Raw genomic sequence first — 13,897 nt, 5'->3', positions numbered from 1 at the left:
TTCGCCTTCCTGCACAAAGTGTGGCGCGCGTTCACAAAAGGCCTCCTTCCGCCCAAAAGCGCCCTGACAAGGGGGAGAAATTGGGGTGAGAAGAGGTGTACAGATCAGCGAAGGTATTGGGAAGTGGAAGTGTTTCAATATCAACGATATCCCTTTGTAATTCACTTGGAAAAGATGTATCTTTGTCTGTTTCTAAGGCCACCATCTTGGATTTATAGGTTATGTTACAATAGCTTAAAATAAACTATAAAATTAACCTCAATTATTGCACAAAAACTGAGAATAATTTCACTTATTGACAGAATTTGACAATACACTCAATTAGATCACGATTGCGATAGTTTTTCATAGCGAAAGAGCGACAAATTCCGACATTTTTTCAACATAACCTCAAAAATATTAGGATATTTTGACTTTCCCAACTGTTTCTAACCAAATTGATCTCATTCTGCCGAAAAGAAGGCCAAATTTTTCTAATATTACCCAAAATTAAGTCATGAAATGCATTTATAGGTTATGTTACTAACTTAAAACAGATTTTGTAGTTAATTAATCGCATTTCTTGCACATAGAGTGACATAAATTATCTCTTACTAATAGAATCTGACAATATACTCAATCAGATCACGATTGCGATAGTTTTTAATGGCGAACGTTTAAACATAACCTCAAAAATACTTAGATTTTTCAAGTTCCCACAACATTTCTAACCAAATTGATCTCATTCGGATGAAAAGAAGGCCAAATTGGTCTAATTATTGGCCAAAATCAAGTCAATACGGTAAGTTTAGACGTAAGAAGCTGTCTGGGAATGCGGTGTACAGACTCTGAGCGCAGTGGCTTCCCTCGCGCCGAGCCTATTCTGTATGGGAGCAGCGCTGCAAGACGGGCGTCTTCACATTAGTGCCATTCTCCATTTGATTTAGGTGTCTGTCCGGTGCTGTGCTCGGCTCACGGCCACTATGGCGGCGGGGTGTGCCACTGCGAGGAGGGCTGGAAGGGCCCGGAATGCGATGTGCCAGCGGGTGAGTGTCAAGTGCCCGGATGCTCCGGCCATGGACGCTGCATCGAGGGCGATTGTCACTGCGAACGTGGCTGGAGAGGACAATTCTGCGAGCAACGTGAGTAAATTTAATTATCCCATTTCACAACCCCCCGATTTTTCTGCCCAGTGTGTTTGGGATATTTGCAAGCCCTCAACTTGTGACTAAACAGAATTTCGACTACTTTTAACTCTGCATTTTCTCCGTGTTTTGCTGGGAAATAATTGCAATTCCACATCCAGGATTGTGAAGGAAGAAAAGTGCCTTCAAGAGAAGTGACAATGGAAATCGATTGGTTATGCAAAACTCTTCTCTATGTGTGTGTGTGTGTGTTTTGGGGGTGGTTTCAAAAATTCATTTCATCACTACATATTGTTATTTATTCAAAAACCCTGGGATGCTGTGGAAGAATACAAGCAAAAGTCAGAGCCTTTGAAGAGCTGAAAATGAAGTCATCAACATTTAATATCTCAGCATTCCCACAGCAAAACACATACGCATTCGCACAACAGAATGCAACGTTTAGAGAGAGTGAACTTTTGTGTGAAATATTACCTCTGCTTGGAGTGAATAAATAAAAGCGGTCGACGGGGGTGGAATTGCAAATATTTCAGCGAGCTTGCGAATTGTTTGCCCTCCTCGGCCGGGGGATGAAGTGAAATAACCCCTGGACTAATGTGATCACAACTATTCTAATTGCACGACAGCTGACTGCCTTGATCCCTCGTGCTCTGGCCACGGAACGTGCGTGAGCGGCCAGTGCTACTGCAAGGCCGGCTGGCAGGGCGACGACTGCGGCATGGTGGACCAGCAGGTCTATCAGTGCCTGCCCGGCTGCTCCGAGCACGGCACGTATGACCTGGAGACGGGCACGTGTGTCTGCGACAGACACTGGACCGGACCCGACTGCTCCCAAGGTAAGTCCGCCCATCCCCTAATGAGCCTCGCCGCCAAGGGGTTGCCAATCTGTGGCTTTTGATTCCATTTATTTTTGTTATTCCTCGGTTTTCCCGAATAAATCTTATTTAGTGAAGAATAGATCGGGAAAAACACTTACGCAAGCCATGAAAGGAAATTTAGGCATTTTCTCAATTATTTGGCGTAGAAAAATATAATTTTATTACATTTCTAGGCTATGTGATTGATTTAAAGCTGATTCTGATGGTTAAGAAAGCCTCAAAATCATTTAATCTGTGTTTAAGTTCTGAATTTTTCTTTTTCTTGGCACAAAATTGAGAATTTGTGTTGGAAAAAACTTAAAATCAACTTAAAAGTCCAATCATAACGTTAAAAATATCATTTTAGTCTTGAAGAATGTCGATTTGCTTGGGTTTTTCCGCACTTTGTGCTTTAAAGTAGCAAATAAAGCCTCAAATATTGACAAACTTCCACGTTTGAAAGGATTAGAAATTATATCAAAAAGGATTCTTGTGTTAAATCGGATTCATAACCTCACAATTTCATTCAGAAGTTTCCCAAAGACATTTACCAAAGACAAAGCTAAGAAAATGAAGACAGAAATTCAGTTATTCCTGGAATAATTGCAATAAATTCGTATGTTTTTCCACATGAATTTAATTTAATTTTTGTAAATAATTAAAACTGCATCTCGGACATTAGCAACCCCTTTGGGCGCCGTAGTTTTAAGCATCGTCACGGCGACATTATTAATTCACAGCCGCGCTTTTTTCACTCTCGCCGTCCGCTGATGATTAATTTCCGTCTTTTCGGCGCACACACAACCCGATATCAATCACCGAATTGTCATTTGGTCTCGCACGCGTGATTGATTTTGTTTGGCAATACTTAACAACCCCCGAATGTGTTTTTTTTCCTCCCTTTTGCCAGCCATTTTGCGACTAATTACATACAAAGCCACTGTGTGGCGAGCAATTTTAATTAAGATTGCAGCGCATTGATAAAGCGGAAGAGTCTGCAATTGTGCACATTTTCACAAGCAGACTTTCAGGACTCTGACGCTATTTATTTCTAATATATAAATATATGTATCACCAAAATATAAATCAATAACCTCACGTGTGGTTTCACCTTTTCTGATGGCAAGAGGTGTTCGCTAAGCATCTATTTATAGCACCCCATTTAATTTCCGCCCATCTCGAGTCCTGAGAAACAAGGGAACAAATAAATTCCCTGACGCGCAAATCAAGTTAAATTTTCAACACCAAACCACTATGTAAAAAGCGAAAGTTGATGTTGATGGGAGAGGAACACCTCTTGGCAAAATTTATTTACCTTTTCTTACCTCCCCGCGCGCCTGGCGAAACTTTTTACGGTAGGAAGATAAACATGCATATTATGGGGCCGAAGGAAAATCTCTCTTTCCACCCACGCATCGCATGGACAGTAATGCTCCACTGATGGAGGGTAAATTGGGATATACACTCAATCTCAGGGTAGGTTCAGATGACGGTGCGAGGGATGTTTTTTGATATTTAATAAATAATTTCATCTTTTCACGCCGCTCCAGTCGTTTATGGGTGTATTTTATGGCAAATGAATTTTCCCTCAGAAGCTTTTCAACCCTCTAAATGCCACCCTTCCAGGCTTGAGGTGTGTTTGAAGCTGCCTAAGAAAAATAGACACATATAATCAAGAATTCAAAGACGCTGAAGATGTTTTAAGCTTTGTAGTGTAATATGAGGAAAAAAAATACATACATTTTACAAAACATTCATTAACACCATTTTGTGTCTATTTGTTGACTTTGGTGTGTTCTAGACAGTTGTAGGCCATAAAATCAGCTTTCAAAATCGATGCCACTTTTAGTAATCGGATGAAAACTTTGGAAGATATTGACAATTCATTCACATAGGATTTTGCCGATTCAACTCCTCAAAATCACCCCTATTTTTCCACCCTCTCTTTGCAGCCGTTTGCAGCTTGGACTGCGGCCCGAATGGTGTGTGTGAGTCTGGAAAGTGTCGCTGCAACTCTGGCTGGACGGGAAATCTGTGCGATCAATTGCCATGCGATTCACGATGTGCTGAGCACGGCCAGTGCAAGAATGGCACTTGTGTCTGCTCACAAGGATGGAACGGTCGCCACTGCACCTTGCGTGAGTACCTGGACAATGTGTAGGGTGGGATTTGGGGGAGCTTAAGCGCTGCGATGGACACAGATCAGAATTGGAGAGGTTAATTCGATTGCGAGAATTCCGCATGAGCAATTCTAATCCCTCTGGGACAGCGTGAGTGGGGAGAAAAGGGGGTTAATTAAATAATCAGACTCTGGAACCTGCCTCAATGCGAGGGAATTCTCACACTGCATAATTACGCGTGGAAAAGGGCACTTTCGGGGACTCGCGGGGGCGATCATGAAGCCAAGGGAGAGATAATATAATCACAGGTGGTGTACAGCTAAGCAGAAGTACTTAAGAAGTGAAAGTGTTCAAAAGCTTACAATATTCTCTTTTCTGAGTGCTTATTTTATTCATTAATTATGCAAAATCTTTAGATTTCCTTCGATTTCACGCAGAATCAATTTTAAAATCTTTTTTTCTAGGTTATGAAACAAATCAAGAACAGATTTTGTGAATAATTCGTATTATAGCACATCAATTGCTAATAATTATAGTAGATTTAAGCATTTGCAAGCAATTAACCGTGATTTTTTGATCCTTTGATGCCAAGAATCCCTGAAAATTGTGCTAAGATTGAACATAACCTCAAAAACAGTCATTTCAATTTAGAAAATATCTATTAGGAAAACTTTTCGGGCAATTTTTTACTCTGAATCAGCAATTTTGAGTTCATTGGCAAATCTAGAAAGCTTTCGAACGGAGTTTCTGAAGATCTCTTAGCTATATTTTGAGGTTATGGTCGGAAAATGTGCGCTTAAAAGTTGATTCTTGCAGAAATATCGGATGAAAACTTAAGAGATTTGATATAATTTGGGAAATAATGCGCAAACAGACTACAAATTTGGTGTTCTGGAAGTGTTAGGCAAATTTAGAAGTGTTTGGAAGTGGTGTACAGATTTTGGGGCACATTATCTCCCCTTTGCTTGAAGTGACCCCGCGGGAGGTCGGCGTGTGTGCGACACGCAAATTGGGCGCCGGTGTGAGATTTTATCACTGCACAAAAGTGTAAAGCAGTTGAAAAGAGGACAATAAGGCCACGAGGTCATTAAGAGTCGCGGCCACATACATATTTGTACATTAAGCTGTCGTGGAAGTGAATTTATGTACATAGAAAATGCGATGGGTTGAGAACCGTGACGGGCTTTTTTCATCCATCCAACTATATTTGTTGGGGTGGTTTTTTGTATCCCTATTAGTACAACTTTAATTAACTATTTCTGCATCGCTCAGGAAAACTTCACCATAACTTAATTGAGCATTGATTTTCTCACTCTGATGGAGGATTTTTTTTGTTGTTGTGAAATTGTCACAGAGCAATTTGTAAATCTATTGCTGGGAATTCACAAACTGACACTTTATTCTATTGATTGACCCAAATTTCTCCACAGTTTGCGCGCAATTCAGCCGAACGTGGCAATTTCTCTAGTATTTTCGCATATATTCAAATGAGATGAGAAAAAGTCACTTGCAATAGGATTATTGTGTGTGGGAGAATTAGACAAAGTGTGAAGAAGGTAAATGGCATAAAATGTTGGATAAATCATTCATGCAGTGACACATTCACATGCCAATAATCTCCAATAAGTGCCAATATTCGTCAATCTATTCCACCTACCTATTTTTCCCTAACACAATTCTCCTCAAACCAAAGGGGATGTTAATATGGATTTTGGATGCTCCTTTTTAAGATTTAGTGCGAAATTTCGAGCAAAAGAGTGGAAAATGAAGGAGAAAAATTATATTTTAGTCGTCAAATTGTTTCGCCGGGAAAAGTTTTCGGTCTAAAGATAGATTTTAGAGCGTTGAGAAAATTACTTCAACCACTTTGGAGTTCATTTATAGACTCTATAAGAACGTGATTGTCTGAAAATACTTTAGAAAAAAACGGAAATCTGTTTTTACATACCGAAATTAGAAGATTTTCTGCGAAAAATGAATTTTAAGGTTAAGTTTAAGAAGAATACTAAAAGATGAAAGGACATTTTACGGTTTTTCTGTACTTTTGACTAGAGATTTTCGTCAGCATTTAAAAAGATTCTCTATAACGTGCAAAAATTTAAGGTTTTTCCAGTTTCGCACTTGTTTTTTATTGTAAAACCTTGCGTAAAACCGTAAATATCCGATTAAAAATCAAATATTAAAGTAATGTTGTTTATTCATTGGTGTTTGGAAGCTTTTCGGTTGATAAATTCACTTTTAACTCTTTAAAAATTATGTAGAATTATTTTATAAATGAATTTTGAAGAGATAACAAGATAAAAAATCTTTTTTTTCTCGAGAACAACCACAAAATTGCTCTACGACGAATACGAATGAAAAGAAAATTACACGAAATAAATGCACAGGTGACTCTGCATTCCCAATATTAGCAACCCCTTGTCTTAGACACCCCAAGAAGAACACACACAAACACAGAGACAGGGAGAAAAACGGGGTGGCAAAGTTGAGAGGACATTGAGACTTTCCTCATTCCGTATTTTGGAGTGTAAAGTTAATTTGCGAATTCACGTGAAAATGTCGCAGCACAAACAAATTTCTACTGGCAATTTGTTCCTGATCCTCGATTAATTGAAATGAAAAACAAATTGTAAATCAATTTAAACTTTGGGAGCTTCCACACAATGGAAATTCCGGGGCGGAAGGAGAGAGAAAGAGAGGGAAAAGCGGCAAAAAAGCGATCCTCTCCCATTTCAATTACTCATACAATCACTTGTACCAGAAGCACACACATCATTGCTGCTGATGCAGGAAAAGGGGGGAAAAGTGGGCGAAATGCAGACACACAACTTCTCAGCCATGATTCATGAAGATTCCCAACAATTTAACTTGAGAATTTAAGAGTTTATTTTTCTCCAGCGTTTCAGACTCAAGTCTCAGTTCTAATTACAAAGTATCCTCGAGTGATTTATTCTCAATGAGAATTCTCTGGCATTTCACGGGGGCGGCAGCGAAGGAGACAATCTAAGGGGTTGAGACAGAGAGAGAGAGAAAGACTTTCTAATTGGACTTTGAGAGAGTGTCTCTTCTGCACTTTGTGTGAGGTGTACAAATTTCTGCAAATAATCAAATTAAAAGCTGTATAGCGACGCAAATGTGTCACAATTCTTCTGATGTTCATACATAACATATGATATGCGCCAGAGTATTTATGTTGGCACAGAAAAAGTGTGCAGCAATTTCTTTCGGCAGAGACAGTCGAAATTCACATTGGAAAATATGCACTCCATGTCCATACAATGTTTCTCTTTCTCTGGTTGTTTTGCCACCCCCCAAAATGATGGTGTGGGGGTGGCTAAAACAAGCTGAATGTTTACGGAAAAACAAGACGTGGCACAGAAGGAAAAACTACACACACACACACACGACGAATGGGAGGAAAATTGCTGAGGCCATGTCGTCTCTCTGAAAAACACCCGCAGTTGACACTTAGAATAACACTGGCGATTTGTGTGGAATGTTCATAAAAATTCAATATGCTTGTGACTCTTCGAAAAGTTATACAAAAATGCCAAGTGGAGAAGAGTGGAAGTTTTCCGCCTTCATCTCCCATTCCAAACATTCACACACACACAGAGAGCTCAATATATATACTTTTTTGCCTTGCTTTCTCTCTTGATCTTTTTCCTGTGCTTCGCCATTTGTTTTTGTTTTCATTTGCAAAAGAAGACGGACAAAGAAAAATACCCACACGAAGCACAGCAAAAAGCCACATAAATGTACAATTTTATACATGAAATCAAACATTGCGGAGACATTGTGGATGGAGCACAATTCAGAGCGACTGAAGTGAGGGAGAAAAACAAGGGGAAAGTCACTAATCGATTTTTGAGTAATTTACTAATTTATTACTGAATGAAAATAATCAAAAACATCATTATTTTCCGATAAAAATTGCTAAATAATCTAAAAATTAATATTTTCGCCAAAATATCGAAGTAAATCAATTAAAAATTGAATAATTTCCACATATCGCCGCCAGAGGGCAGCAAAATTGGCGTGGGGGACGCTAATAATATCGCATAATTTTCTCATTCTTACGAATTTTCACACTTTATGACTTCTTTGCCTTTTGGAAAGTACAATCGGAATTTAAGCACGCTTTTAGAGTCTCTACTGCTGCCCTCTGGCGGCCATATATGGAGAAAATGATCAAATATTTTTGGCATAATCAAGAAATGATTGAAATTGGTATGAAATAACCGAAATCGTCAGAAATCGCGAGTGATTTTCCCCTTTGGAGAAAAATGTGTTTTCATTGAATCACAGCATTTCTCTGAGAGAGAATATGAAGTCAGCGCGTGCTTTTATTCCACATAATAGGGAAGTGCGGGGGTCAGTTGATTGTTAATGATGAATCAGGGCAAAATTGCAGTGCATTTGACTGAAGGATGCGCCGGAGAATGTGGACAGGGTAATAAATCAGAGGCGAATTGCTGGAAAATCCCATCGCAGTGCTAAATTTGCTCCTCAATATACAGTTTTCCAATTGGGTGTCGCATCGACAATTCCCATGTAATTGATCAAGAAGGGCGCAACATAAATAAATGTGTTCTTTTTGCATGGCATGTGCTGCAGCTGGATGCGAGAATGGATGCTCCAGACATGGACAGTGCACACTCGAGGACGGTGAATACCGGTGTGTCTGCATAGAAGGATGGGCCGGCACAGATTGCTCAATCCCCCTGGAAATGAATTGCAAGGATAACATCGATAATGATCACGGTAAGTGAACATCAATTGCCTGGCCAAGGGAATGCAGTGCACGTTCGCTGCGAAATGCCTGCACAGCCATTTCCGCATATGACTTGGGGTTTTCCGAGCTACGGGGAAAAATAGCAGGGGTGACATATTACGGCTTGCAGTGGTGTACAGCTGACGATGACTCAAAATCACACATTTTATCACTCAGAAAGTTGCTAAACCACGTTTTTGAATCCACTTTTGAACTTAATGGAGCGATTTCCAGTCAAACGAGGAGTGTTAAAAGTGTGTTATATTAGTTTAACACAGTATTTGATATTCTGAGTAATCTATGTAAGCTTTAAAATTGTGTTTGGATTAAAAATTCCCCATGTGTGTTAAGAAATTCACCACGTGTGTTAAAAATTCACCATTTTGTGTTTAAAATTCACCACACTCGGTTTCAAACTCACCATATTGTGTTATTTGCACATTTGATTAACACGTGCTAAGCCAATTGGTACTTCCTGAATGTGTTGTTATAAAACGACCTGCAGACGTTGTTTTAAATGTGTTAAAAGCTGAGTCAAAAAACAGATCAAAACTGCAAGTTATTTTAACGAGAATATCAAAAGGTATTCTTATTCATTTGAAATTTTAACATTCTCAAGTTTGAATGGGAATCGCCGTTGAAATTCTTATGATTTTCCTAGGATTTCTTCTAAAATCATTATTTTAAGTAAATTCTGTAATGCAAGTGTTTAAGAAGCGTGTGGTGTACAGATTTGAGTTGTATTATCTCTCCTTTGAATGTACGTTGAGCTTTCAAAGCAAATGTGCTTTATATGAAATGTTTACTTTCAATTCCTTGTCAAATTTAATAAATCAAAAATCCAGAAGAAACTCCAAATTGAATGGCAAACATACAAAATCATTCTTTACGTTTCTTTGCGTCAATTTCTCACAACCCTTTCCGCGTGAATTTTCGCGTTGTAATTTCTCAAGCTGTGCTTCGGCGGTGACATGATGAAAGGGTGGGAGAGCTTTTTCACACTCGCACAAACACACCGCAATTCAGACTCTCTCCTGGGGCATTATTTGAATTTCACCCATCAAACCATCAAATCCCAGAGACGCCCAATGAAAGTCCCCCGGAGTGATCTTGCAGCGTGACATTAACCAGCACTCGGAGGAGGAAATTAGAGCCGGAGTGGTTTGTTCCGATGACAATCAGTGCTCAATGCCACTGATGTGTGTTGTATTATAAACAGGGAGCAAGCACAGGAAGATGTGTTCTGTCAACTTCATTCCACCTCTTTTCCGTTCACTTGAATATGTTGTGTGTCATCGAACGTGGCAGATGTGCCATCAAATGTTTGTGACGGACAGAATGGATGTGTTTTTTTTTTTCTTTTTCATCCTCACTGTCTCAAAAGCTCTTTTTGTGCGGCGAACGCACAGAAAGCCGGCAGTCCAAAATGACAGAATCCACGCAATGCGTGTTTTTCGCCCACATGCGGGATGTTTGTTCATCCCCCAACCCCCCCATAGAGAGGGTGGCAAAAGTTTTGCGCCTATTTGAAATTCCTCACCGAAACCAATAACGAATGAAATGAAATTTTTGGGCACAAAATTGAATTTTGCATTCCATAAAATTCAATTCATCCCCTCAATGCTCATCAACCTCTGTTATCATCACCACCCATTTGGAGCACATCTGACAAGTGAGACTAATTTCTCCTGATCTCATTTTAATGGCGTGCGCACGTACGCCAAATTCACCACCGAGATTCTGTCCAGACAATTTCCCGTGAGTGGATGCGAAAATGCAAACTTCAAGAGAGAGATAATACAGCCAGAAGTGGTGTACAGCTAAGCAGAAGTACTTAAGAAGTATTCATGTTCATAAGCTTACAATATGCTTAAACTTAAGCAATAGTTTTTGGATTTCCTTCAACTTGTAAGCTGGAAACAATCAGAAAAAAAGCTTTTATAGGTTATGTAACGAACCAAGAACAGATTTGACGGAAATAGCTCGCAATCTAGCAAATTAATTCTTATTCTCAAGTCCCCAAGATTGCCAATAATTCGTTAAATTAAGAATTTTGCGTTTATGCGATAAACATTGTTATTCTGCATTTTTGGTGTCCAGAAACACACACAAAATGTGCTAAAGTCGATCATAACCTCAAAAGTAATCATTTAGACTTGAAAAATGTTGGTTTAGAAACCTCCCTGGACGATTCTGGCTTTGAATTCGTAATTTTTGAGTTCATTTGCAAATCAAAACAGATTATTTTGCAATCTGAAAAGCTTCACAGATCTTTAAGTAATATTTTTTTGAGGTTATGGTGTGAAAAGATGTTCAAAGAAGTGTTTTTAAGTGGATTCTTGCACAAATATCGCATGGAAACTCAACATTGACGCGGAAATAGTTTGAAAACTTCAAGTTTTAGAAGTGTCAGGCAAATTTGGAAGTGTTCTGAAGTGTTGTACAGTTTTTTGGGGCATATTATCTCTCCCTTGCGGTAATGTTTATTTCCCCAAAATCAAATACGCGCTGGAACAATTTGCAACCGATTTGTCCAACTCTTCAAAATAAATCTCTTTAATCTTTGATGACATTCCGGAAGCTCTATTGCAGAAAGCTCTCTCCTGAACAGATTAAAATCCCATGGAAGTTTGCGGTGAGCTTTCGTCCATTCACATGACATTTCTTTGCTGCCACCCTTGAAAAATCACATGGAATGGTGGAAAATCCTTAAATTCCCGGTACAAATTGTTTAAAGCCGATTGGCCTTTTGTGCAAACCCCAAAGTGTGTGGGGGTGGTTTTCAAGGGGTGGACGTCCTCCGGAGACGAAGAGGAGTGAAGTATTTGCCTTCTCTCCTGTGCATATGTACAAAATGACAAAATAAAGGGAAATAAAAGTGTTCCAAGTGTGGAATAAAATGAGGTTTTACCAAGTGGTTTTCCCACTCCATTGGCACACTTCTATCCATTTCCTCGGCGCTTCCTTTTCTTTTCTCGTGTGCGCCAGAAATATGTGGCGGTGGCGTATTTGAATTTACACACAAACGTACATGTCTATATAACTAAGTTTTTCCCTAAGTTGTGCCAATAAAATAGTCTTATTGAATTGAGAAAAGTATAAAATCTTCTATCTTGGGCATATTGGATTCCGAGGGGGTGAGTTTCTGCACAACTGTGGGAAAACTCCGTGTGTGTGTGTGTGTGGAGTGGCTTTTGAGAGTAACCTACTTGAGAGAGGGACGCGAGAGAGGGAGTGAGGGTGTGTTTTCCCTGGAAGAGAAGCTGCGATGGATATTTTTCTTTTCATGCGGGAAGAACTTCCAAAGCCAATTTCCATCTCAGCGCGCGCCTTCAGAGGTGACTTATTTTCACTTCACTCTCCTCACTCAGGATATGTACATTTGCGCTGCCCTACTAATTTATATGCGCCCCCGTCAAAAAACGTGGCAGAAGAGGCGCGCCGAGGGAAAATTTCAATATAGAAAGAAAAATGGGAAAGCATAGAGAGAGACTTTTTCCTCCACTTCTTCATCATCTTCAGCGAGACACCGCGCGCCTCTTATTATAATTTTCACCGATATAAATGCCACATATATATATGTACAGTAGCGGAAATTAAGTTAGGACACTTATGAAATTTAGGCCATTTTTCTTTTGGTGCTAAAAATTCGGTATTTCTTTCAATTTTAGAGACAATTATCTTAAAATAAGGAATAATTAGAATTTAATTTTCTTTCAAATGACGTTGAAATCATGGCAATATCACAATTATGAGCTAAGATATTGCAAAATAGAGAAAGATGTGCGTAAAAAGACAGCGAAAATTCAATTAAGACACTACATATCTTACTCTTAATCCATATTATAACATTATATCATGAATTTGGAATGTCTAGAAGACATTTACATTAAAAAGCGCCTTGATTTGGACTTGTCTAGTTGCTTTTTGTATGTTTTTAGCTACCTTTTAACGCTTTATGAAGTGTAAAATAGGATTTCAAGTTAATCCTTTAAGGACAATCATGTAGTCGATGTTCTGAAAAAGTAAAATTGAAGAAAATATTGAAATTTTAGCACCAAAAGGGAAAATTGGCCTAAATTTCAGTGGTGTCTTAATCTAATTTCCGCCACTGTATGCATAACAGTGTGAAGAAGCCCCAGGAGAATCTCTCCACCCTCTCTGGCGAGAGGGCGACGCGCCATGAGAATGGATGAATGCAATTTTTCCTCCTAATTTCCCTCACTGTCACTCGGGCTGCGTGAAAAGTGGTCTCAGATCAAAATCTAATAATTGTCAGTGTGAATAATTCCACAAAACTTATTGATTTCGTATTACAGACGGCATGACAGATTGTTCGGATAGTGAATGCTGTTCACATCCAATTTGTGCTGAGCACATTATGTGTTTGGCATCCAATGATCCTGTGGAAGTTCTGCTACGGAAACAGCCACCATCTGTTACCGCATCCTTCTACCAGCGAGTCAAGTTCCTCATTGAGGAGAACTCCGTGCAATCGTACGCCCATATGGACGAGTACAGCGAGAGGTGAGTCCGCAAATATCAATGTGTCCGACCCCACACACACCGCCCCCCATCACCACCCCCCAGAAAGACACCCCTTATAACTTGAGATAGCAGAATTGATGCGAGTTTTATTTATCCACCAATAACCACGCAGTAACCACGCAAATTTGAGAGGCTTAGGCGAGTGACATGTGTCAGCGTGACAGCTGTCACTGTGACAGCTCACTTTGCGTCAAATTCAAGCCCAACCGTCAGTCGCCTAAGCCTCTGGCCGATTAGATAACTTGCCACAATTATCGTTACATCGTTGTTTAAGTTGTTTCTTAACACTCTTCTAATAATCTGACATTTTAGTTTCTCTGTTGTTGTACTAACTCGGTATTTATACTAACGATTTTATGATTTTCTGTGTTGATTTACAAATTTTTGTCTGAGGATTTGTGGATATAATCAAGTTGTGTTGATTTCGCCATCATTTTTTTTTTTTTGATTTTTCGTATATATACATTTGACTCT

At 39.3% G+C, this 13,897-nt stretch overlaps 1 protein-coding gene across 1 annotated transcript in view; it reads left to right on the top strand.

Moving 5' to 3' along the window:
- The window catches only part of LOC132263238 (teneurin-a), a 97,126-nt gene that overhangs the window by 42,957 nt on the left and 40,272 nt on the right, over positions 1-13,897 (top strand). The window contains exons 6-10 of the mRNA XM_059762905.1: positions 927-1,121; positions 1,751-1,960; positions 3,934-4,119; positions 8,719-8,865; positions 13,195-13,402. Coding sequence (XP_059618888.1) covers positions 927-1,121; positions 1,751-1,960; positions 3,934-4,119; positions 8,719-8,865; positions 13,195-13,402 — 946 coding nt within the window. The remainder of the gene's footprint in view (positions 1-926; positions 1,122-1,750; positions 1,961-3,933; positions 4,120-8,718; positions 8,866-13,194; positions 13,403-13,897) is intronic.

Source organism: Phlebotomus argentipes, unplaced genomic scaffold (genome assembly GCF_947086385.1).
Source record: "Phlebotomus argentipes unplaced genomic scaffold, Phlebotomus argentipes genome assembly contig_15, whole genome shotgun sequence".
NCBI classification, from domain to species: domain Eukaryota; kingdom Metazoa; phylum Arthropoda; class Insecta; order Diptera; family Psychodidae; genus Phlebotomus; species Phlebotomus argentipes.
This window is presented reverse-complemented; position numbering and strand designations above follow the sequence as displayed.